This window comes from Pygocentrus nattereri, chromosome 1, assembly GCF_015220715.1.
Source record: "Pygocentrus nattereri isolate fPygNat1 chromosome 1, fPygNat1.pri, whole genome shotgun sequence".
Classification (NCBI taxonomy): Eukaryota; Metazoa; Chordata; class Actinopteri; order Characiformes; family Serrasalmidae; genus Pygocentrus; species Pygocentrus nattereri.
Genome location: NC_051211.1, coordinates 17724749 through 17752381, shown reverse-complemented (window position 1 = coordinate 17752381; position 27633 = coordinate 17724749). Strand labels below are relative to the sequence as shown.

Genomic DNA, 27633 nt, shown 5'->3' with positions numbered 1-27633 from the left:
CGGTAGTGTTTGTGTTAATTAATGTTTGTATTAATAAGGACATGTCCACACACACACACACACACACACACTCACAGGCTATGGAATTTTAACATTTGTTAATCAATCTTGTAACGTGGAACGAGGAGGCAGACGCACATGCTGAGATAAGCGACTTTTATTATGGGCAAATCCAGGGTCGTGGTCAAAACCACGAGAATACAATACACCCAACACGATCAAACATCCAAACAACAAAGACCAGCCAAGATAAGTGGCAAACACAGGGCTTAAATACAACAGGGATGATGAAGGACAGGTGGAAACAATCAGGGGCGGAGTCACGAAACAAGGGGCCGGACTAGATGGAAAAACAAATGCACATGGAAGATCAAAACAAAGGGGCACATGGACGATCAGAAAGTAAAAAGAAAAGCATATGGAGTAGTGGGAGGAGCCAACCATGACAAATATATGTAAATATATAGGTCTGGCCTAGTCAGCAGTGGTGAAATAAAAGTGTCTAGGAGCAAAAACAGCTCTGCCACAATGTAGTAGACCAAATAACTCTGAGAGCAGGACCATGTAAAAATAATTTGTTGCATCACACACTACAGTTTAAAACATCAGCACAAGAACTGTGCACAGGCCTGGGTGAACGGAGTTTCCATGGCTGAGCAGCTGCACACCTGCCTAAGATCATTATGTGCAATGCCAAGTGTCAGCTGAAGTAGTGTAAAGGGTTGTAAAGGGGTTGGGGTTTTGTGTACTTGTGTATTTATAATGCCCATCGTTTTGTAATGGGATGCCTAAGAGGCTCATATAGGTATGATGGTCAAATGTGCACATACTAAAGAGCATGTAGTTTAGCTATGAAATATCTAAAAATATACAAGGTTATAATATATAAAATAATATAATATAAGGTTGTTAGTGAATTCCTAATTCCAGTGGTGAAGAGCTAAGAGCTAGGAATGGCTTTTGCATCAGTTTTTTTGGCTGTTCTAGAGTAAACACACTCTGTGTTTTAACTAATGTTTGTGACAGACATATTAGCATATATTTCACCTTGTGGAAGTTTCACAGTGATGCTTTCAGTAGCAAGCCCTGGTACAGAGATCAGACTGCCACTCATATTCACAGTCAGTGATGTATAGGACTTCCAGAAGACTTAGAGTGATGTTGCTCCTCCCTAAATGAGCCCCACCTACAGGAAATCAAAACATGAGTGGTTGATTCCACTGTCACATTGTCATTATGTTGATAGTTAATGTAATGTAGTAGGCCTTCTCTTCGGCTTTCTAAGTCCTAGCTATTAGGAGGGCTTGCTTCCAAACAAAACAAGAGTTGTACCATAACTCTTGCAAAGTTTGAACATGAGCAAGATTGCATTGAATAATAAGGAACCAAAGCTCACATGTTTTTTTTAGTTCCTAGAAATTATTAGGCCTTCTCTGAAGCCCCTGAGGCTTCCCCTAACTAGTAAATTCCCCATTTAAAAATACATTGACACACCAACTGATTAAGTGTATTCTTGCATCATACCATGCGATATAAATAAAATCATGGGAGAGTTTACTGAAATGCTGAAAATGCAAAGGTCATGACTACCAAAGGAATCTGCAGACTAAGCACAACAGTGTCATGTACATGCTGTGCAAATCTAGCTAAATTAGATTTTTACTGAAATCAGATGGGTTATAGTGTTGAACATAGAGTATCTCAGAGTTAAGACTAACAATAACTAAAAAATATTATTAACTAATAACAGAGAATTGATATTAGTGATGTACAAGAATCTCACTACTCAAAACAGAGGATGACTTAAATATGGATGACTTAAAATCTGCATCTTTCTGAACTAACTTGCACTCAGCTGTTTGCTTTAGCATGTGCTGTGTTTATGAGCATTCAGTGCAAATTGCTTCCAGCTTTGCTGTTATTGGTGATGCTACATTGCTTTTGTCTCAACATCAGTTATATGGACTGCAGTGATGGATGTGTGGTGGTTGACAGGAGAACACTACATACCGGAATACATAGTGCCAACAGTAAAGTTTGGTGGAGTAGGGATAATGGTCTGGAACTATTTTTCAGGGTTTGGGCTCGGCCCTTTAGCCCCAGTAATGGTATTTTAGACAACTATATTGTAGAGTCCCGCTACTGGATCGTCTGGCTGTGGAGCCAAAATGTCAAAACTCAGTCAGAACTTTAGGAAAAACCTTCCCCTACCACAATGCTAATTTCAGGTAGTGTCTCTATGGGATCCTTCCTTCCAGTTTTGATGATGTCATTGGTGCTGCTCTTTATATTGCTTTTGTCTAGAGCTCAGCATCAGTTGTATGCACTGTGGTGATTCATGTTTGTGGTGGTTGTTATAATAAGCACTGTTTCATAATAAGCATCATGTGATCTACATGGAATGACCTAATGACAGTGCCAGATCAAGATCCCGCCATGCTCCTGGGCATTACAGCTTTAGTGCTCTATCCCCACAAATCTACTGATAATAACCTAAGACCATGCAGCTAAAACCTTGTGAAGATAGGTCAGATATCACTATAAAATACCAAAATTAGATGCCAGAATGATCCTGTTTGTGCTTTACCCATATAGATGGGACTGTCTAGTTAGTTTAGTTTTTTATGGCTTATCAGGCTGACTCTTGTAGTGCATGAATAGATTTAAAATAGCGTGTTTCAAAAAGTGTTATGTTAACAGATTCAAATCATGCATAACCATACATTTTTAGAGGAACCATTGGATGCCCCCAAATGACCCATGCGGTAGATCAGGCCATGGTCCTAGTCCTAATGGACTTAGCACTGCCTGGTTCAAGTTGAAACTATGTATCTCATTCTCACTGTGCATCTCCCAAAGTTAACCTAGATTAATGTTTCTACTCCAAGGTACTGCTTAGCAGAGATGTTGCCTCGAGTCATGTGACGTCAGACATGAATCTGAACAAACTTGATGATCTGAATCTCAACTCAAAACAATAATAACTTAACTTTGACTCAGTGACTCAGAGTTAGACTTGGCCTTGGGCCTTATGACTCGAAAAGACTCGAGACCTACAGTGAAAGAAGTGTCAAGAGGTGTCTGGCTGCAGACATGACTCTCTACAGTCTGTTACTTTTCATGTGAATGGATTTGTGGCCTGGCCTAGGCAGGCTAGAACTACAACAAATGTATATTTGATATACGGCAAAGTCATCAACATTGTTTACTTTGCTTATGCTCTGCTCAGCGACACGTGAGTATTCAAGTTTGCCTCCATGAGAAAGAAACAAGCAAAGAATCAGTAGCATCAGTAAGTCTTCAATCAGCACCTAAACTCTAGTCTTACTAGATAAACTTTCCAGTTGAACTTAACTTGTTTTCTCTGTTTGAGTGAATTTATTGGCTTATAAAGTTAAAACTAGCCCAAATTTCTCTGCAAAGCTGAAGCTGACTGTTATTCACTAGCTTCAAATGCGCTATTTGCTGGCTAGCATATTCAGATCTACCTGCCCACCTTACATGGGGCAGTAGTTACATTCTGTCTCCTGAATGTTGCCCCATTTAAGGTGGAATTAAAAATTTGAATAAGAATCCAACTTCAGCTTTGCAAATTCACCAGTATATTGTGGTATGTTCTGTAAACTTTATTCAGTATGGTTGTTTTTGTTTCTGTTGTTTGTTGTCTAAACTCAATTTAAACTAGCAGTTGTTTTTTTATTAAAGAAAATTATTTTCATGTAGTTGCACTTCTCTTTGTTTATACTGTTTTGTCTGTCATGGTTTTCTGTGTACCATGGATTTAGTCATTTATTTGGATGAGTAAAAAAAAACTTTAACATACAACTGTTTACTGCTAAAATGTTGTCATTTAATAAGCTATATTACAGGCTGTTTTTAAGCTTCAGTGTTGAAATGGCATTGAATGTGTTGAAGAATGGCTACTGACTTATTTAGGACTCTGGACTTGACTTGAGACTTGCCTGTACTGAATCGGGACTTGAATCGTGATTTGACTGCCTTGAGTGTCCAGACTTGAGACTTACTTCTTGTTTGCAGCTTAGTTACTTAGTGATAACTTCTGCTGCTAGCACAATGTGGAAACATCACTCTGTGCTAGCAAGCTGTTGAAACCTCTAACATGCTCATTTCATCCTCAGTTCTTAAAAAGAGCATAGAAACAGGAAGAGGAAGTATGTGAACACACTCTCTCTCTTTCTCTCTCTCTCTGCCTGTATGATATATTCTCTCTTGCTTTCAAAAACTGTGTAGGAAGAGGGGCATGAGGCATGGGAGAGAGTTAGAGCTGCTAACCAGCTGCTGCGTCTGAATGGAGTGTTTCTCTGAGCTCAATGTAAGGTAAAAATCTCCCTCCTTCTGGAGGCTTGACGTGTCATGATTGCACAATTACAAGGCTTAAGAACTGAATTGTGACTAGAGCTAGGAAATTCTAGCTGTGGTTGAACATACATTTCAGAAAGTCTGAGGAGTTTTATAAATGTTAATGGGTTTAATTCTTGCAACATATCAAGCTTCTGTTGCTGAGCAAGTGTTCGTGATTGACATGTAATGGCTGCAAACATTTCTCTACTGTAGGTACTTTACTCAAACTATGGACATCAGTATTTCAACAGTGTAATTGCATTTCAACTTTGGGATGCATCAATAATGCCTAAACCTACATGCGCCATGTTGAGTAACATGATGTTATTGCTGCTTAGTGTAGTTAATTGCTTCTTACCCTGTTTATTGCAGTGCTCCAGCTGAAACTTCAGCAGAGACGCACTCGGGAGGAACTGGTCAGCCAGGGGATCATGCCACGTAAGTACCACAACGCATTTTTCTTTTAAACATGAACTACCACACTGTCCACAAGTTCCTGTGCAAGTCCTGCACAGTCCTGTAGTGTACTGCTGGCAGTACAGAGAAAATTAGTGCCTCAAGGTTCTATTCTAGGCCCTTAACTTATCTGGGTTTTTCATCTTTGTTTTTTTTTTTTGAGTAACTTCTGAATGTGTGATATTCAAATTTAGTAATCCACTGTATTTCTGTATAGATGTTTTTGAAGCTGTAGCAATAAAAGCTACATCCTTATCTACACTGAGGTAAATGCCTGCATGCTAGTGGTAAAAATGGCAGATTCAGGCTTTGGAGCTCATCCTGTCTCTCTAGCTCCGGTTTGGTTTGTAGATCGTAAGATTGAGTAAAACTCACTTCCTTTGCTCTGTGGGTTGCTCTTTCCGCTGTTTCAGAGTAAATACCTGCCCATTCAAATCAAAACTACTTCACTGCATAAACCTGCACTGTTGCAGCTCTTGTTCTGCTGACCCTGAAAAACATGAATATAAGGGCAAATTAGGTCACTTGCATACTGGGTTTCATTGGACGATTCCCTGTGTTTGGCTGGAGTTAACCCTAAACAAGTAAACCCAGATGTCAGTGTTTATTCATTGTAGGGGAAAAGCTAGACTTTACCCAATAAATCCAAGCAAACCTCTATTTTAGGTCATACTGTCTTTCTGAGTCCAGGGGAATAATATCACAAAAAAAGAAATTTCGTTTTTGAGTTTTCTCCGGAAAAAAAATAATTGGGTTGAAATGTTTACACCATTTCCACATTAATATAAAGTATTACATCTGTAGTACTACTGCCAAAAGGAAATGAAGCGAAAGACAAAATTGTATTCATAGTAATTTATTCATGTGGAAATTTTGTCCACATTTGAATCAACTAGTTTCAATGCAGTACTATTTTTTTCTGTGTGCATTATATCTTGTCTACAAGAAATGCTAAACTGGACTCTGTTTACAGCACCGTATGCTAATACAAATAATGTGTTCATGCCTAATTGCTTGGGCCTGATCTGTTGGATGGGTTTTCATGGCTGAACGACCCAAGCACAGGACGTCTATTGAGGGCTGTCAGCTTAAGGGGGCTACCGTTTAGGACGAGGTTAATGTGAAATCGTCTTGCGTTAGCAGTGATGGGGTAGAGGGCCTGCTGGAGAACGGACTCGCAATCCGGTCTGACGTAGGTGGCTAGCGCTTGTCAGCTTTAGCAAGACGAGAGGTTTGAAATGCGTCGTTTCCGATTAGCCGTCTTTGCCATATGTCGGCCATGTTGGAACACATGCAGTACCGGAGTACTCTAGCCTTGAGTAGCTTTTCAACCCTAACTTGTCTAGTGTTGTCAACAATCTATTCAGAGTCTTTTCTCTTTAACTTATTAAAATCTGCCCCAGAGTAATTCATGCATCTCCACAGTGGGCATAATAAAATAAATCAGCCTGTGTAATTAAAGCAGTACAGAAGTGGCTGTTTTTTAGCCTCAGCATTAAAAGGTTTTAACAGTGCACAGTGTTGGGCAGTATAAAAGCCTTTGTTACTCACATGCATTGTAATTTCTGGCCCCATATGTACAGTCATGAAGGGTTTCCCTTATTTTTACTATTTTGCCAAATTTAGCATTTGATATTAAGATATCAAAACATATCAAAAGATATAAAAACAACACATATTGAATTAAGGAGTGAAGAAAAATGCACAGTATATTCAAAGCATTTACAAAAATATTGAAAGTATATCCAAGGTATATGAATTAAATTCTTTAATTCTTCAGCTTTATGAGCACCCACAATAATTGTGCTGGAGAAAAAGAACAAAACAAAACATGAAACGTAGCCTGTACAGACGTTATGACACATTTTATACTGCATTATTATTATTTATTTTTTTTATTATATTAAACTCATAAAAATTGTGAAATACAATTTACAGAAGCATGTTGGCTATGAAGACTGTGTACACATTTTCACCAAACATTTGATAGCTGGCAGACAACTACACATACTTTTTTACTTATTCATTTATTTTAACATTTCAAGAGATTATAAAAACACATATGTTCAATCAGGCATGTCAAGCTTTTGACAGGGACGGTACATTTTTCTGTGATGAATGTTAAGCCTTCTATCTATCTCATCATGTTCTTTGGGTCATTTAACTCATTCCCTGAGCAGTGTGGGCCTTGTGTTCGTGTGGAGACTGTGTAGGGGTGAAGTCAGGTTTCCTTGTGTCAAAACTCACTAACCATGAACTAAAAAAGCAGAACTGACCCTGGACCAGGCCTTGTTAGATCTGTTCGGTTTTAACTGCACTGACTCTGTTAGTAAATCACTCAGACAATTTTTATGTAAGCATTTTTAACTTTCAGTTTGTTGTATTAATGTGTCTTATAAACATTCCTAATAAGGGTATAAATTCTGACCTCATAATAATTTGGTAAAATCTCAAATTTGACCACAGTTCCAAAGTAGTGGAATATAGGCAAAAGATAAACGTTTGAAAATAGGTAGAGAATGAATGCATACAGTTGAATATTATAATAATGTATTAATAATAGATTCTGGAATTCCACTATTGATACAGTTAAACAGTTAACTGCTTTTCGACTGAGTAGCTACTTTTTTAAACTGCCTCGACTAATGGTTGAGGAGGAAATCTGTCTTAAAGATGACTTGTTGCTACAGACGGGGAAACAAATGGGGACGCCCAATTCAGACAGTAGAGCATTATTAATGCGATAGATCATCAGCGATAACGTGGCAGCATTTTATATTCATATTATTTCTCACTTGTAGCCCATTAAAAGAGGCTGTGAAATTATGTGTAAAGTGCAGATTCTAGCCTGATTTTAAAAAGATTTACAGATTCTATACTAGATGTGTTTGTAAGTAATAGAGGAGATATTCTATTATGATTTAAATATAATTTATTTTAAGAATTAGTTAACATATTAAGGCATTTTTTGCTTTGGTCTATGTATTCCACATTCATCCACAGTATACACATATATACCAAAATTGTAACAGATTTAATTCATTTCTTTTCATGCTAAATTTAGTTATTGGGCAGTAAAGGCTTGATTATGTAATTAAAGTCCCCAAACCAAGAGAACAGGGTCTACAGGTAAAGAGCAGAAGCTCCCAACAGCCAAGCCAGGGACCAGTACCACCACTAATAAAATCCACTGTTTAATTATTCTAATAATGTAATTATCATTATATTATTAAATAGTCTTTTATATGAGGCTCAAGTTTTGCCATTAAAATGTTTAGAAAGCAGTTTATGTGATTTTAAACATATCATGTGGGATAGCATAACATGGTCTTATGACATCTTAGTCACCCCCTGGGCTTATATAGCAACAGCCTAGCAACATCTTAGCAACCACCTAGGATACCCAAATGGCCTAAAAACATCTTGACAACCACCTGGGATAGCTAGCAACACCTTACCGACCACCTAACAACTTGCAAGCAACACCTTAAACCACAAGTTGGAATATCAGCCTTGTAGTGACACCAGACATCACTATATAAACTCAATAGAGTTGTCAAAAACATTTGCTCCGCAAATATTCCGCAGTATTCCATGGTGTTCTGAAGTATTTGGCCACTGCTTTAACTTTTGAGGCATTGTTAGCTGGGTGTTCACAAACTTTCTCTTTGTAGTTTTAGTCTGCTCAGCGATGGGTGTTTGCACTATTCCATTTTCTTCTAAGCGCATTGTGCAGGACTTTTCTAGAAAGTGCATGACTAGTCAAGCTTGGGTTTAGGGTAAACTGATCAAGTCTGCAGGCAAACACACACATGCACACACAAACACACACATATACAGTGAGTGCTATATTAAGTACAGTCACCCTTGCTGGATATTTATACTTCTTCTGAAGATACGTTCTGCATGTGGTAAGACTGCATACAGCTGTATTTATAACCGCAGTGCACTTTTTCCTGCACTCAGTGAAACTAAGCGAAGGAAAGATTTATTTATTTATTTGTTTATTTTAATATATTTTAGGTGCTGGACATGATGGTAATGTTGCTTGAAGCCACTTCCGTCTCAGATGTCTAGAATCATTCATTCATTAGTTATTATTTTACTATAAATTTGATTCATAGTACATAATTTGTGACATGATCAATTCCATAGTTACATTATATGATGACATTTACAGTGGATAAATATCCTTTATCTACACAGCCAGCATTTTAGGTTCTTTTCATGTCAGAAAGTGACAACAATGTAAAGGAAATTACAGACAAAATCGAGGTTTATACTGACAAAACATGGGTGCTACTATGTTTTAGCCATGTGATGTGCTTTTGTCCATTTTTATAGATAAGAGTATATCATACAGAAACCACATGAGCAAGTCCATTAGAGATTAGACTGACACAGTTGAAAGGGATTATGCCGTTTTTTCAGTGCTGTTTGGTTTTTATTTTTTTTCATGGTTTCTTCATTTATTTGATTTGAATCAAACTAGTTAAATTGCTCATCTTCATATAAAGTAAGACCATGTTTACAGTGTATAATCTTTAAAGTTTTTATTGTGTTACCAATCATTTTGTCCAACACCTTAGTTTCTCACTTAGTTCACACCATTCACATTTCACACCATTATTGAACAGCATTTTTTGAAACCTCCATTGCTCATGTCAGTGCTTAACCCCTCCAACTACAAAACTATTATTTAGGGCTACTGTAGCTCACTAGGCTAATTTAGCAATGTTTTCTAACTAATGCTAAAGCTTCAGCCTTGGGGCTCTCAGAGGGCCTGTAGTGAAAGGGGAATTCCACAGTTTTTTTAAAATATCTGCATTATTTAATCGTTAAGCTAGAAGAAACAGTGTTCTGGTGAGAAATGATTCATTGTAGAGAAACTTACTGACTCCGATTTCTTAAAAGAGGTGCTGATAGGAACCAGGGGTGTGATGCCTACAGCACAAATCTAGCCATTTGATTGACTATCCAAAACCTCCAGTGAACCTACACAGGTCTTCTGAGTATTCAGATAATGGTATAACAGTGGTGAATCTGAAAAAAAATTGTTATACAGGACTAAATTCAAAAATATAAGGACTATTTCGCTTTAGAATGCCCTCCATGTACCCCTCTAGCATGAGTAGCTTTAAAAAAAGTTTTAGGTTAAAACCTTCTCAAAACTATTGTTGAACAATATCTCACACATCAGGCAGGGTGTTCATAACCAGTTGATGTTATAACTTTCTGTGAGGGAGCTTTCAGAGGTGGACGTCTGGTTCCTATCACCACCACTGCGAACAATTTCAGCTCTGTAAGTTTCTCCAGAATGGCACTGACATCAGAGCCCTCTGAATGACTTTGTTTCCACTTTAATGATGAAGTTATGCAGAAGTTTAGGAAAATCATTGAGATTCTTCTCTAAAGGGGCGTTTTGATTTTCATCATATTCTTCTATTTAAAACATAAGCTGAGTGTTTATTTCATAAAATTTTTGCAGAAGCTTAATGGACAGATTCTAAAGGCATGATGAGCAAGTCACAGCAGCATAATGGTCTCTTGCATGATCTTGCATACAGTTTAGACAAACTGTTGCGGTGATCATTTTGTTTATTAACCACTTTGGTGTGTGTGTTTGTGATCAGAAGTGAAAATGGGCTGATGCGATTAGATTTGATCTATTGACCTGAGCATTTAGAGGCTTCAGAGAAGATCAGCAGCATATCTGATGACTGAAAGCAGCCTAACACCTCTGTCCTCACCCGTGTTGTGCACAACAGTGTATAAAACTGTTCCACATTTAGCTGGTGCTTCTGCTTAATGTGTTTTAGATTAAACAGAACTGGAATTTTAAAGTTTATTTCTAAAGTGGGACTAAAGCCATCAGATAGAATTGGGTGAAATTATATTTTTACACTGTAAAAAAAAATACTAAAAAAAATAAGTCAACTTATAAGTCAACTTATTACACTGCATCTATCAGGTTAACTCACCTTAAAGTACAATATAGTTCATTGAACATAAAATATAAAACAGATTTTTTTGCTAACTTAATTTAAAGATTTTTAGGTCAGGCACAAATTAATTTTATCATTTTATGTTTTGAATACTAGACAGATTGTGTTGAACTCATTAACATTAAAACAACATTTGTCGTTTTTCAATTTAAACGGGCTTTTTACACAACAGGCCCAAAGTAAAATGACTAGGCATCATTTTCACTTTAATTTTCACAGACTGTGCCAGGCCCAGGCACACATATTTTGGAGGGCATGAGCTCAGAAATCTGGATAAGATAATGCATTTAAATAAACTTATAATTTCCATTTTACACTGTGGTAAAATAATAATGATGTGTATTACAAAGCAGGGAATTGAACCCTGATTGGAATTGTAGTACAGAAAGATCTGACAAGGACAAGATAAGACTTTTCACAAGTTCATTTTACTGAAGCAAATTATGTCTCTATCTTATTTTAAAACATATTTTCTTATCGCAAGTTGGGAACTCTGAATCCACCCAATAGAACTCCATAATCGACTGTTATGTCTGTTACCAAGCAAGTGATGATATTCACACAGTTGATAAACACATTTAATTAAAAGAATCCAAAAAAAACTGTAAGTTGTATTATATATAGTTACCATGTGGCAAACAAAACTAAAGTGCAATGAACTGGACATTTTAGCATCCGTCTTAAAAAAGGGATGATGCCCCTTGTGACCAGAAGGTCGCTGGTTCGATCCCCAGAGCTGACAGCACATGACTGAGGTGTCCTTGAGCAAGACAGCTAACCCCCAACTGCTCCCCGGGCACTGTAGATTGGGCTGCCCACCTCTCCGGGCAAGTGTGCTCACTGCCCCCTAGTGTGCGTGTGTTCACTAGAGTTTATATGATGTTTTGCTTCACGGATGGGTTAAATGCGGAGGTGAAATTTCCCTGTTGTGGGACTAATAAGGGTGACTTATTCTTAATTTCAGTTTCATTTAAGACTTTATCGACTCTAAGACAAGTGTCACCCACCACACTTGTCATCCCACAGCAGTGAGATATGCAATGCCTAACAAATCCCCATCTTTACAATAATGGTCATTTTTTATTGCCACTCAAATGATTGTTTTTTTGGTTATTTTCTATTGTACAACAGAACATTTCTGACTGGGCTTTGTAAAGAGACCCTAATATGTGTGGCGGGCCGTCACACATGCATCCGTTTCAGGTCAGACTTACTGAGGGGAAGCCCCTATAGGAAATCATGCTATGAAGCTTTTGGAACCCAAATCCAGACAACAGTGTCTCAACAAAATGTGTCGCAACAATAGCTTAAGCAGCATAAAATGAAGTTATTACACAACTTGACCTGTGATGCAAACAGGCAAAATGGCACAGGCTCAAGACCCCTTGGGATCTACCTCTGTGTGAGCCTGCTGTAGAGAAAAAGTATTAAATATCTAATTAGTTGTACAAAAATTTAAGTTCATTTTAACAACTTTTATCATATTTATTTCAAAACACAGTCGTTATTTGACATGATGTCATTTTACATGGAAATGTAATTGAGAACTCTTTATTTTTTCATTTTAACATGAATATTATTTCCTATGATGGAACAGTGGCCTATAACTCATTATTTTAACAGACTATGCTGAAATTCCATTCATGTATTGAGAATATAAGGCATGTCAAGATTCTCAAGTCAATATTTTGAATAAAGAAGTTATTATTTAGAAATATTACATTGATATTTTGACATTCTTTTGCCAGTGAAGGAGAATAAAATTGGCCATGGGTGATTTTTCTCCACTACTTTGCTGGAATGGACTTCCATAAATAACAGTCCTAATTTATATAAATATTCTAGCATGCTGGCAGATCTTCACAAAAAACTATTATGTGGGTTCCTCTTAATTAGCTCTTGTTTTATTGTATTTCAACATTTGCCTTCATTCATATTTTTGTGTTAAAATGTTATTCTCATGATAACTATGAGGTTTTCAATGATTTATATCTTTAATGTTATTTCTGTTTTTGTTATTTTGTGTTGCCTACAAGCTACTAAATGTCAGTGAGTTTTGCTGGTACTGATAATTTGGTAGAATCTCAATATCAGAATGCCTTCATCTTCTGAGAGACCTTTTACACAAATGCCGATGTTTGCACAGTTGGGTCGAAAGAAAGTACAGGAAGTGAAAGAGGGAAGAGAGTGAAAGTGGAGCTCAAGGACACACACACACACACACACACACACACACACACACACACACACAGACTCTGCTATGTAAATATTCTTGTGGTTCACACTAGGATTTACCAATTTTAATAGTAAATGATAATAATGAACATAATTCAGATTTTATTCCAAGAAATGTGTATAATAATAATAATAATAATAATAATAATAATAATAATAATAATAATAATAATAATGTTAATTCATGTAGTGCCATTCACAAACTTATGGAAGCTTTACAAAAGTAACAAATAATAGCAATGCACACTCAGCAATACACACCACACCACAACATCGAGTCACTTAGCTGGCCCTGAAAGAGTCTTTAGCTGTGAGGAAGTGTCCCTCTCAGGTTGAGTGCTGCGGTGTACCATTATACCCGCAATCAGCCCAGGACATCTTCCTACTGAAGCAGCTCAAGCAGTTGACCAGGAAAGTCTAGTAGCCCAGAAAGAGTCCTTTTGCTGTGGGAGAAGATCTCTCTCTGCCTGAGAGAACTAATAGCAGCAATGGCTTCAGTGACCAGCCCAGACCAGCAGTGTAGCGTAGCTCTAACAGGCCAGCTCGCCTACAGTGTGGCATAGTTCAAGTGGCCGTGCCACAAAAGTAGATGGACACTTCATCTATAATCACCCCAATGAGCCAGGTTGGCCTTGTAGCTGAAATGGTACAGTATGGTGTCATTGCTCATTTGGCTAGTCTGAGAAGCTTCTTAGCCACAGGGGAAAGTCAGTCCTGTCTGCTGTCTCGGTCGATACAGGGGAACCTCCTTGGTCAGTGTGGGGACATTAAAACATGCACACAAAAAATGCATATGAAGTACACAGGCTAAATGATTTAAAGCAGCAAGTGAACTGCACCAGCAAACCTTCACCACAACGCACTGGTGTCTATGTATGGCAATGCTTGCATAGCTATGATCTAAACAGTAAACATTTGTGATGCTGGGGACAGTATAATTTATTTTGATTATAGCTCTTTCTAGGTGTTAAAGAATTATTATTATTATTATTATTATTATTATTATTATTAATAATTTATTTTTAAGAACAAGGGTGATGTACGGAGCTGCAGTAACTACAGAGGTATGAAGTTGATGAGCCACACCATGAAGGTATGGGAAAGAGTTGTTGAAGCAAGGCTAAGGTGAGAGGTTCAGATCAGTGAGCAGCAGTTTGGTTTCATGCCCAGAAAGAGTACCACAGATGCAATTTTTGCATTGAGAGTGTTGGTAGAGAAGTACAGAGAAGGTCAGAAGGAGCTACATTGTGTCTTTGTGGATCTAGAGAAGGCATATGATAGGGTGCCAAGAGAGGAACTGTGGTACTGTATGAGGAAGTCAGGTGTAGCTGAAAAGTATGTTAGGGTGGTGCAGGACATGTATGAGGATAGTGAGACAGTGTGGTGTGCAGTTGGAGTGACAAATGGTTTCAAGGTGAAGGTAGGGGTACATCAGGGATCAGCTTTGAGCCCCTTCTTGTTTGCAATGGTGATGGAAAGGTTGACAGATGAGGTCAGGCAGGAGGCTCCATGGACCATGATGTTTGCAGATGACATTGTAATCTGTGGTGAGAGTAGAGAGCAGGTGGAAGAGAATCTGGAGAGGTGGAGGTTTGCACTGGTGAGGAGAGGAATGAAGGTCAGTAGAGACAAAACGGAATACATGCGTGTGAATGAGAGGGAGGCAGGTGGAAAGGTGAAGATGCAAGGAGTAGAGGTCGTAAAGGTGGATGACTTCAAATATCTTGGGTCAACCATCCAGAGCAATGGAAAGTATAGAAAAGAGGTGAAGAAGAGGGTGCAGGCAGGATGGAGTGGGTGGAGACGGGTGTCAGGGCTGATGTGTGACAGAAGGATAGCAGCAAGAGTGAAAGGGAAGGTTTACAAGACAGTAGTGCGTCCTGCTATGATGTATGGTTTGGAGACTGTGGCTCTGTCTAAAAGACAGGAGGCTGAGCTGGAGGTGGCGGGGATGAAGATGCTGAGATTTTCGTTGGGAGTGACAAGGATGGACAAGATTAGAAATGAGCAGATCAGAGGGACAGTGAAGGTGGAGCAGTTTGGAGATAAAGCCAGAGAGGCCAGGTTGAGATGGTTTGGACATGTGTTGAGGAGGAATAGTGGATATATTGGGCAAAGAATGTTGGAGATGGAGCTGCCGGGCAGAAGGAGAAGAGGTAGACCTCAGTGAAGGTTTATGGATGTAGTGAAGGTGGACATGGAGATGGTTGGTGTAAAAGTAGAGGAGGCAATGGATAGGGCAAGATGGAGGCAGATGATCTGCTGTGGCGACCCCTAAAGGGAGCAGCCGAAAGAAGAAGATTATTATTATTTTATTTTTTTTTTTTTTGTGCTAGGAGAAGCACAAAATCCACCTGATTTTCCTGTAGGTGGGGCAGGCATAAGACCTTTTTTGAGTGTTAGTAATGACATTACACACAACAGCAAAGAGTCAACAGGTCATTCATTATGCACCTGCATTCCTGGAAAGCTGCCTTGTGACACTAGCTGATTGAAAACTGTCATACCATCCCATCGCTAGACCACAAATGAAACTGAATTGAATTATTACTGTGATCTTCTGCCAAATGAAAACATTTGAGGTTGTCCTGGCTATATTCATGTCCTCTATAAATCCCTCTGGTCAGTTCTGTCACTGCTTTTCATTCTGACCTTGCTACCCCACATGCTTCCAAGTACAGAGCCACACACGCTGTGAATGTGTTTGTGTGGTGATGTGAACTGTAAACTCATTTCTATAGGCTCTCTGAGTGCCGTTGACCTGTGGCAGTATTATGTGACTATTACTGTAAAGGCATGTAAACTTTCTACTAAAATCTAACAGATGGTAGAACCACAATGGAGGGCCTGATGTACTGAGGCTCTTGTGACAGTTCCAGGCTCAAATTGGATGTATTCTGCCTCATATTATGTACAAAACTGGTGCACAAGCCTAAAAAAAGCAGTTAATGGGCTGTGTGCATGGTAAAATGCAGAATGTGTTTCTCTTTGTCATGCACATGAATTTGAGGAAGGGCTGTGCAAAAACTGGGATGACCATGCAAAAAGTGAATGGAGTGGAAATGTTTCTGGTGCATGATACATGGTCAGCTTGCTTTACTAACGTTTGAGCTGCACACTTCAAGCAATTTCCTTTGACTTTTAAAATCATGGTCTGAAAATTATGTAGTTGAGACATTTCCTTCAACAATGGAATCATGATGTTATAATCATCATCATCATCATCACTTTTATTTATATAGCACCTCTCCCATGCTCAAGGATGCTTTACAATCAAAGAACATCAACATATTAAACAATAACATATTAAACAGAAGGATAATACAGGTAAACCATTCACGTATGAACAGAACAACGGTTGGTGTAGTGGTTAACACCTCTGCCTTCTACGCTGTAGACTAGGGTTCAGTCCCCCACCTGGGTAAGCATCCTACACTATACCAATAAGAGTCCTTGGGCAAAACTCCTAACACTACCTTCGCCTACTTGTGTAAAAATTATCAAACTGTAAGTCAGTCTGGATAAGAGCGTCCACCAAATGCCGTAAATGTAAACAACAATAACACAGTGAAAACAATTAAGTCTTTAAAATAGATTTGAATGAAGACAGAGAGGTTCCATCCCGAATAGACTGTGGGAGAGTATTCCATAACTTGGGAGCTGCAGTGCCACTGCAGGCAGAATACTGTTATGAAGTGTGGATCGATGCTATTTTCCAAAGCAAACATGTGAATATAGCATAACTAGCATAGCTAGGCCATCAGTTTGGACCATAAATGTCAAATCAGTCAAAAGTGAGGCAACCTCATTTATTAGCACCCCTATGAGATTCTAGTAGTATGTTAATGCTTAGCATACACTGATTCAGGGAAGCATTTTTTGGTCATTCTACATTAAGTGTGGACATTTGAAGCATGTAAAAGTCATTCCTTTTTTCAGCTTATAACAGACATATTAACATAAATAGTATTTTGTATGTATCAGCAGTAACTGTTTCAGTAAAGATCACTGACATGAAGCTGCTGTTGTTTTTTCATTTTGGTATCTGACTGATGTGCTTTCATATTCACAGTCAGTAACTGATCTACAACCTTCAGAAGGCCTAGAGTGAAATTTGATCTCGCAAAATTGGCCCTGCTATTGTAAGTCAGAACAAATTAAAAGACATGTTAGGCATTCAGTTTGGCTCCTGAAGGCCTAACCAATGGAAAAGCTAGCCTGGCTGGATCTACACACATACCATGTATAAAAACAAAAAAAACAAAAACAAAACAAAAAAACTTATTGGGTTCTTTTTTAGGTAGACATTTTAAATTCAAACTTTTTTTTAATTTCAGAGTTCAAATACAACAAGCATACATAACAATGAACTTAATACTGGCACGATGGTTGAAATCAAAAACTAAAAAAAAAAATCTAATTTATTTGTATATTGAATTTAACAACTGATATTGTCTCAATGCAGCTTCACAGAATTCCAGCAAAGACAAAGTTTTAACATGAATGTAAAACCCCTAAGTGAGCAAGCCAGAGGTGACAGTGGTAAGGAAAAACTCCCTCAGAGATGAGGAAGAAAGCTTGGGAGGAACCAAGGCTCACAAGGTGGAACATATCCTCCTCTGGTCAAACTACCTACAAATTACTGACAAAAAAGGACGCTATACATCACATTGAATCACAGAATTCTACTGATGATGTAACAAAGCTTAGGGATGACATAATAGAAGCTAACATATTGTAAAACTCCAAAGAGAGTTCTACTGATAATAGAACAATTTCTAAAAGATTGTAGAACAACTTACATGTGATATGTTTTAACACACACACAAAGGTCATCCATGCATGAGTGGACTGAATTAGCCGCTAGGCCTTTTCTCTCATTCCAGGAATCCATGGACAGATGTCTGTGTGAGGTCACATACATCACTATACACACTCACTGTAGTGCTTACACAGTGGTGCAGAGATGCATACATGGCATACTAGCACACATTATCAATCTTTGTGGCTGTCAAAATTCTGCATTAATTACAACCCCAATTCCAATGAAGTTGGGATGTAGTGTAAAACATAAATAAAAACAGAATACAATGATTTGCAAATCCTTTTCAACCTATATTCAATTGAATACACTACAAAGACAAGATATTTAATGTTCAAACGGATAAACTTTATTGTTTTTTGCAAATATTTACTCATTTTGAATTTGATGCCTATAACACGTTCCAAAGAAGTTGGGACAGGGGCAACAAAAGACTGGGAAAGTTGAGGAATGCTCAAAACACATCTGTTTGGAACATTCCACAGGTGAACAGGTTAATTGGAAACAGGTGAGTATCATGACTGGGTATAAAGGGAGCATCCCTGAAAGGCTTAGTCATTCACAAGCAAGGATGGAGCAAGGTTCACCACTTTGTGAACAACATTGCTGAGAACAATGTTTTTCAACATGCAATTGCAAGGAATTTAGGGATTTCATCATCTACAGTCCATAATATCATCAAAAGATTCAGAGAATCTGGAGAAATCTCTGCAAGTAAGCAGCAAGGCAGAAAACCAACATTGAATGCCCGTGACCTTCGATCCCTCAGGCGGCACTGCATTAAAAACCGACATCATTCTGTAATGGATATTACCACATGGGCTCAGGAACACTTCAGAAAACCACTGTCAGTGAACACAGTTCGTCGCTCCATCTACAAGTGCAAGTTAAAACTCTGCCATGCAAAGCGAAAGCCATATATCAACAACACCCAGAAACGCCGCCGGCTTCTCTGGGCCTGAGCTCATCTGAGATGGACTGACGCAAAGTGGAAAAGTGTCCTGCCTGCAGTCCAGACCTGTCTCCCATTGAAAATGTGTGGCACATTATGAAGCGCAAAACACGACAACGGAGACCCCGAACTGTTGAGCAATTGTCAAGCAAGTTGTACATCAAGCAAGAATGGGAAATAATTCCACCTTCAAAGCTTCAACAATTAGTGTCCTTAGTTCCTAAACACTTATTGAGTGTTGTTAAAAGGAAAGGTGATGTAACACAGTGGTAAACATGCCCCTGTCCCAACTACTTTGGAACGTGTTGCAGGCATCAAATTCAAAATGGGTGAATATTTGCAAAAAACTATAAAGTTTATCTGTTTGAATATTAAATATCTTGTCTTTGTAGTGTATTCAATTGAATATAGGTTGAAAAGGATTTGCAAATCATCATATTCTGCTTTTATTTATGTTTTACACAATGTCCCAACTTCACTGGAATTGGGGTTGTACATCTAGAAGATGAAGACTATTTAAATCCTTTATTTTGTGTTTGGTTTCAGCAATGCTCCAAATGTTTATTGCTGCAACAGTGCTTGCTTATTTCCAGTACAGCTGTCTGTTCCACACTTTTAAACTGAGAAATCTGAATGAAAGCTGAGTAAGAGTTTATATGCACAGAGAAATACTGAGAGTACTGAGCTAAAATCCACTTTATCCTCTTTATCAGATTTCTTAATCGGATTTGTAGATCCCAGCATGGTGTGTACATGGCCATTTGAATGATTATATAGCTGCAGAAATCTGATTCTGATCAGAATATTAAGTGCATATAAACACACTCAATTTTTCACAATAGTTAGGTGAGGTTTTGGCCGCAAATAAGTTTGTTTTGTAAGCTTTACCACTATTTTATCAGCATTACACATGAAAAGTCAGAAGACACTCTGAATTGGTCAGATTGCATTTAAATGTTGTGAACAGCCCAAATCATAACTAATTAAACCTGCAATATGCATGTCTTGGAGATTTGGAGTCCTCTCTGGTGAAAATGCGTAATTGCATGCAAAGTGGGGAAGAATACTTCATAACTTGAGTTGTGCTTTGAAACCCCTTCTCAGGCAGCGTCATCACTACAATGTTGATTTTGTCTGTGCGACCTAAACATTGAGTCTGACCTCCTTTGTGAGTCTGTACATGTAAAGGAGTATGACGTGGACCAAAAATCCTCCTGCCAAAACTGACCCCACACCTCTGACTTTTGAATAATTATTTCAGGCTTTGCTAGTTGATTTGTAACAGCGCACACACACCACATCACTTTTAACAAAATTGCATAGTGTAATTTGTTAAAACATGTATGTGCGATATTTAAACAAAGAAATGCGACATTCTCTTCAGATATTCTCCTCATCACCTCACAGCGCATGAGGGTTCGCAAGCTAACCAGGGATGTGAACTTGGAGACGCAGTGTGAGAGATACAACCACTGCTCAGGCACTGCTAACAATAAATCCATTTTTAAGGCAAATAATAGCTGTCCATTTTGTTTTTAATGTACTTTTTTAGACTTTTACCTTCCAGCCCTCCATGTATGCATATGTGTAGTTATCTAATAATCACACAATGCTGATACAAATAGACCAATGGATATTTTCAGAGATTCTTTGTTTTTTGTGCATTTAAAACAGAATTTTTTACATTTATGTATATGGCTTGGATTATAAGCACTTCTAAATAGGCCAATAAATTGGGATGAAATGATCAATAAAACCATAGATATTTTTTCAGTAACACATTCAGTATATCTAATGCAGTTTCCATTTGAAACAGAAGGGGGCAATAAAGCCTAAAGCATTTATACACTGAGTTTTGTAGTTCTACAGAAAAAAGTGATGTCACAGTTTTGAAAACAAAACTTGCAGTGTCTTTCACATAAGACGTTATGGTTGCTGCTGTGATTTGTTCACGCCTTTTAACTATGGAAGCTCTGAGTTAAAGCACAACCTCAAACTCTATCACACAGGGCTGTTGCCGAGAAGCTCTGTAAGTCGATCGAACTTTAGCAGAATAGGCTGTTGCCCAGTGTCACACTAGCTGAAATAAAAATTATAACATTAACTTGTTACTGCTCAGTTATTACATGTTTATTTTATCTTCTTTCTGTTAGCGTTTAATAAAAATGCATCTGAGTGAAAGTTTCAGTGCATTAAAATCATATCTGCGTTGACGTCTGTAAAAGTCAACTGGGTGGGAAAAGCCATTATGACAATTACACATTAAACTGTAGATTAAAGATGGAAACACTGTTGCTGATAGCATTTTCTCCATGTAGCCCTGTGTCAGTCACTCACAGGACAGCTCGGTGCTATGTGTGTAAATGATATAAAAGCAGGCCTGGAGTTTCAGAGAATGGACCGGAGAACAGAACACTCATATAGGCAAAATGAAATGAAAAAATAAATAAATTAGAATAAAAGTGACTAGTGTTTAGTGCTAAGCTAACAATGAATCGCATGGACATTTTTGTCAGTTCTAGATTATTATTTTAAAGACACTTAAAGCTTTTACATGTTTACTTCAAGTGTGTGACAGATATATTGGCATATTTTGCCTTGTAGCAGTTTCAAAGTGACTGTTTCAGTAGAAAGGACTGGTATAAAGCTGCTGCTGCTGCACAGCTCATGTTCACAGTCATTCACTTATCTAGATCTTCCAGTGTTTTGGATTGGATTGGATTGGATTCAATTTATTGTCATTGCTTAAGCCGAAGTACAAGCAACGAAATGCATATAATGGAAAAGAGAAACAGAATACATTGGGTGAGGGAAGAGAAAAATACCCCCCCAGACTGAGTTCCTAAGGAAACTCAGTCTGTGAACAGAGAGAAAAAAAAACACCAAAAACTTCTGTTTTCTTACAGAAGTGGTCCCGCTTATTGGAAATCCATACATGTTTGGTTGATTCCTGTGTCAGTTTGTAGTTGTGCTGATGGTTAATCTAATATGTTAGGCCATCTCTTCAGCTGTTAAAATCCTAACCAATAAGAGAGCCTCCTTAGCTCTGTCTATCTAGATGCTACAGAGAAAAAACATTTCTGATTGTTTAACCCTTTTATTTCCATCTAACATTTAACATTGAAACAAGAGTAGTGTTGTAGTACTTGCAGAGTTTACATACAAGCATGATTCTATTGAATGAAGATGAACTGAAAATACAGAAAAACATGGTTTAGTTCCAGGAAATTTAGATTTAGTTCTGTGAAAGCCTAAAAGGCTCTGAGGGGTTTCCTTTGGTGTACATAGTGTGCAGATAGATTCACTGGTTTAGGTAAGATGACTGCACTGCTGTCAGCAAAGGCTATGGCCTGTTTTTGTGACCTTGCAGAAATAGAAACAACGTATTTGGAAATTAAATCTGCCAAGTGGGCTACCCTCGTTTTCACAGGCTTACCCAAAAATGTATTTCTGCCAATACCAATGATGTGGTCCCTTCAATACTGATGATGATGCATAATCTGATGATTATGATGCAAAGGCATAACATACTGGTGTAACAAACTGAAAGTCTCTCTCTCTCTCTCTCTCTCTCTCTCTCTCTCTCTCTCACACTCTCACTCTCTCTCTCTCTCTCTCTCTCTCTCTCTCAGCATTGAAGAGTCCTGCTGCCTTCCATGAACAGAGACGCAGTTTAGAGAGAGCTAGGGTCAGTAACATTCTGGGTGCACTTCAACGATCAAGCATTTCCAGCAAAACTCATCTGGTCCATCCCTTTTCATTTTCTCTCACGCTCACCTTCCTCTTTTTCTTACTGCAGACAGAGGACTATCTGAAACGCAAGATCCGCAGTCGTCCAACGCGCTCGGAGCTGGTCAAGATGCACATTCTGGAGGGTGAGTCTCTTACGACGCCCCCTACTGCCTCAATACTGACACTGCACTAACGTTAGTATTAGCATTAAGAGTCTCAGGCAACCAACACAGCCTCTTCTTAAGATCCATAAACATCAATAAGCACTTAGACACAACACAAGTTAAGAGATAGTAGAACCAGACAGTTCTACAGATGAGATATCAAAGCTAATTACTCTAATATAAGAATTAGGGCTGTCAATCTATTATAACTATTAAAACTATTTAAAAACCTATTCATTCTGATTAATTGCATTTTTTTTATACATTTACGTCTCGTTTGCTCAAATGTAATCCTAAAAATAATTCTCCATTTAAAAAGCAACACATTTTGCTCTGTGAGTTATATGAGTGGATAAAAGAAGATCAGAATTTTTTTTTTTTGCTTTCAATAAATCTGTTAACATTTTCATCATATGAACACAAAACGTGAACATAAAAACCATGTGATTTCCATAGAGTGGACATAGTTTTATTCTCAAATGCAAAAGTGCCTGTATGTTCCAAACACTGATTGTATAAACTGACCACTGGCCACTTTGTAAACTACACCTCCTTGTTTCTACACTCATTGTTAGTTTTACCATGTTCGACTTACTGTATAGGTGCACTTTGTAGTTCTGCAATTTCGGACTGTAGTTTATCTGTTTCTCTGCATACTTTGTTAGCCCTCTTTTACCCTGTTCTAAAATGGTCAGGACCCCTCACAGGGCTACCACAGGTATATTTTTTGTGGTGGATCATTCTCAGCACTGCAGTGACACTGATGTGGTGGCGAGTTAGTGACAGTCATATACCACACACATGTCCACACACTGACATCTGAATAAGCCATTGTGTGAAAAGAGCTCAGGAAGCTGCTAATGCCACTAACATGTATGTCATTTGCCCATGGACAAAATGAGGGCTTCATTTAGAATATTGCCAGCACTTCCTAATCTCTCTCTCTCTCTCTCTCTCTCTCTCTCTCTCTCCATTCTCCCCCCCTCTCTCTCATCCCTGAGCTAAGGGATTCTCAATAAAGCATTGAGCTTCATATTCTGTACCTCAGCACCTTCAGCCTACAGGTACTTTAGAACACACGCTAAAGCCAAAGCTGCTAAATCCATGATTATGTACATTATACCCAAAACTGCTAAAGCTGCTGCTGTAGTGTGCAGGGAATAAGACAGAATGTGTCTAATGTGTGCTTTTAAAATGCTGCCTTCTGCTGACCATGAGGTTCTGACTATGAGAATGTTGTACACTGTTTACTTTACAATTAAAAAAAAATCTAAAAAATTGTGTACAAAGTCTTTTAGAGTAGTGTAATGTTGAAAAAGTGAAACTTTCCACATGAGAATTGTCCACAAGAGTGATGATAAGACCAGACATCTGAAGTGTTTAATGCCTCTAAAAGCTTCCTCACAAAATTGTCATTACATAAAATGATTATGAATAATCATAACACTGCCTTTTTTTAAATCAGTAGATGCTAATCCTTTCAGTGTAATTAATTTCAACTTCCAGCTTCATGTTCATCAAAGTGAAGAGTAGGTTTTAAATGATGACTGAACTATTGTTATAAGCAATTATAGTCTGATAACACTTTGTTTAAAGCTCACCTACTTAGGGTCATCATGATGCATGAATAAGCATTGAATAACAAATGTAGAAAGCAATTATTGAGTGTATATATAAACAGCTTTTGTCAGTATTCACAAGTTTCATAAAATAAAATGACACTGGTTTGACATAAGGGTCCATAAACACTTGACCCACTTGTAAAACTGTTATGAAGCATCATTTCTAATATGAAGCAGGCAAAAAATAGAATATCATCAGAACCACACCAAAGCTTCATGCATCTTCAGATGAAATGATCAAGGACTCGAATGGGATGGTGAGATAATGGTATGTCAGCTTCAAGTGGCGAGCTTCCATCCATGAAGAAGTGCCAGCCAGACATGCCGAGATGTGGACCTTCTCCATGTTGCCTGATAAGAGTGCCCTTCCATTGAAGCCCTTCCATGCAAAGCCAGTGATTTCAAGTTTGGTGAGGAGAGAGAGAAGGATCTTGTGGTTGACAGCAGGGAAGGCAGTTATCTTTTGTTGCACCCTGTTTACGTAATGCTGTTACATTTATTGGGTTTCGAGACAACCCTTATGTAGGTTCCAGTGTGTTTTGAACACCTGCTGAGTGTTGATCAGTGCTAACAACAAAACAAGGGGCTAAATTGAGTGGGCTTTAGTATTGTTCCCAAGCTCCATTGCTAATATTGTCATAAATAAACCTGGTTGCAAACTGAGAGAGAAAACATGCTCATTTGTATGAACATCTTGAAAAGCTAGGTGTCCCCAAACGTTGATAACGTTGATAAGCATTGTATGAAATGTTGCTGTACTTTGTGTGTGTGTGTGTGTGTGTGTGTGTGTGTGTGTGTGTGTGTGTGTGTACTGTATTGATGTTCCATGCTATACTGGGTGCTCTGTGTTGATGTTGTGTTGAATTTTTTTTGTGCTCTGTGTGTTTGCTGTATTATACTGAGTGTGATGTGTGTGTGTGTGTGTGTGTGTGTGTGTGTGTGTGTGTGTGTGTGTGTGTGTGTGTGTGCATGCATGCATGCAGAGACATGTGCAGAGGCGTCCCTGCAGGCGAAGCAGCTGATGCTGAAGAAAGCACGTCTGGCTGATGATCTGAATGATAAACTGTCACAGAGACCCGGGCCTATGGAGCTAATAGAGAAAAACATTATACCAATAGACAGCGGCATCAAACAGGCTGTTTTAGGTATGGTATTATACACACACATATACATAAACGACATGGGGTCATACAGTGCTGTGCAGACATCAGAAACCACCATTCCTTTATTTAATTACCAGTCATAACAACTATTAAGTACAAGTCATCAATTTTTCAGTAGATGTTTCTGAGGTGAGTAGATATAAAAGAATCCACTTGTATAAGGAATAAAAAAGTAATTGAAGAAATAATAATATGTGATTCAGTAAGGGGAAAAATGATGGTGATTAAATATATAGAGAAAATGGTCTTTTACCACCTGGTAAACCACCAAAACTGTCACCATCACATAAACAGTACTTAAAGCTGTTATTGTGGGGAGAGAGGAGATAATCAAGTGTCACTCTTGCTTCAAATCTTGCTTCAAATCAAAATCCATAGGTGCTTCCTTTCACTAAGAGAAGACTACTCAGTGCTGTGGGTCTAAAAGGATGTTTAGCTGTCAAGAAGCTCTTACTGAAAAAAGGAAGTAGGCAAAAATGAAGAAATTTCCAAGTCATTCAAAGAAGTTGGTATTTTCTGAACTTCTAAGACTAAACTTTGGAGGTGTGGAAAAATATCCCTGAAGATTTCTTTGAAAAACTGAAAGGAAGTCTCCTGAAATGAATGGAAGCTGTAATAAAGACAAAGTGGCCACTAAACACTTAAAATTTTATATTATAATTAATTTCTGTGTAATGTTTTGGCAAGATATGTTTTCTGTGTTTTTTCTTAACAACTTGTACTTAATGACTGTTTTGCTGTTTTGGCTGGAGATTAAACAAATGAAGGGTCTCTGACTTTTGCACTGTACTGTATATACTCATAATAACCATTCCATCAAATGATATTCCCATTGTCTGTGTTTTGATGATGATGGTGTGGAGGGTGCTGTCCAATATGTCAGGCAAAAATCTAATATGTGTTTAATTGGTAACTGGGAAAGCCATTTGTCAGCCCTCTGTGTTCTTCATTGGTCAGGACCATCATATAACCACCACAGAGCAGGTATTATTAGGGTGGTGGATCATTCTCAGCACTGCAGTAACGCTGACGTGGTGATGTTGCATTAGTCTGTGTTACACTAGTATGAGTGGATCAGACACAGCAGGGCTGCTGGAGTTTTTACACACTACCCACTCACTGTCCACTCTATTAGACACTTCTACCTTGTTGGTCCACCCTGCAGATGTAAAGCCAGAGATGATAGCTCATCTGTTCCTGCGCAGTTTGTATTGGCCATTCTCTAGTCTTTCATCAGTGGTCACAGGACGCTGCCCACAGGATGCTATTGGCTGGATATTTATGGTTGGTGGACTATTCTACGTCCAGCAGTGACACTGAGGTGCACTGAGGTGTACTCCAGAGGCGCTACTGTATCTGATCCACTCAGACCAGCACAACACACACTAACACACAACCACCACGTCAGTGTCACTACAGTGCTCAGAATGACCCACCACCCAAACAATAACTGTTCTGTGAGGATCCATGGGGTCCTGACCACTGAAGAACAGAGTAAATTGAGGCTAACAAAGAATACAGAGAAACAGATGGACTATAGTCGGTAATTGTAGAGCTACAAAGTGCACCCCTATGAGAAGAGCTGATACAATGGACAAACACACACACATACTCAGAGCCAAACAACCTCTCTCTCACTCTCTGTCTCTCTCTGTCTCTCTCCGACTCTCTTTTGTCCTCTTCAAAGCCTCTCATAGACACAGAAAATCCCCAGAGCATCGTCACCACATACACACTCATTTTCACACACATTTTTCACTCTGAATTTATGTAGGGAGGCTCCAGGCCCTGGTGCGTGTATGTGTGTGTGTGTGGATGTGTGCTAATTAATTGGAGAGTTATGTTAATTTGGTAATTCGGTACGCATTAAACACAGACTCAAAGAAAAACAGATTGGAATCTATATTTGTACACAGGCATGTGTGGCTGTGTGTGTGTGTGTGTGTGTGTGTGTGTGTGTGTGTGTGTGTGTGTGTGTGTGTGTGTGTGTGTGTGTGTGTGGGAGAGCAGGCTGACCCATAAACGTCCAGTAGTGACATACATCACCTTATGTTGAAGCTTTAAAGATGCTGCCACACCACCAAACATATTTTGTTGCTGTCATGTCAAAAATGTTTTTT

General features: G+C 38.4%; 1 protein-coding gene across 3 annotated transcripts in view; it reads left to right on the top strand.

Moving 5' to 3' along the window:
* Positions 1-4224: 4224 nt before the first annotated feature.
* Positions 4225-27633, top strand: part of mrtfaa (myocardin related transcription factor Aa) — a 40867-nt gene continuing 17458 nt past the window's right edge. Inside the window, exons 1-5 of one of the 3 annotated variants that reach the window (XM_017720603.2) lie at positions 4225-4333; positions 4735-4800; positions 22465-22520; positions 22632-22707; positions 25334-25495. In XM_017720603.2, coding sequence (XP_017576092.1) covers positions 4794-4800; positions 22465-22520; positions 22632-22707; positions 25334-25495 — 301 coding nt within the window. In that variant the 5' untranslated portion in view covers positions 4225-4333; positions 4735-4793. Of the gene's footprint in view, positions 4339-4734; positions 4801-22464; positions 22521-22631; positions 22708-25333; positions 25496-27633 lie in introns of all 3 variants that reach the window. The other 2 variants (XM_017720602.2, XM_017720604.2) reach the window with 2 other exon arrangements.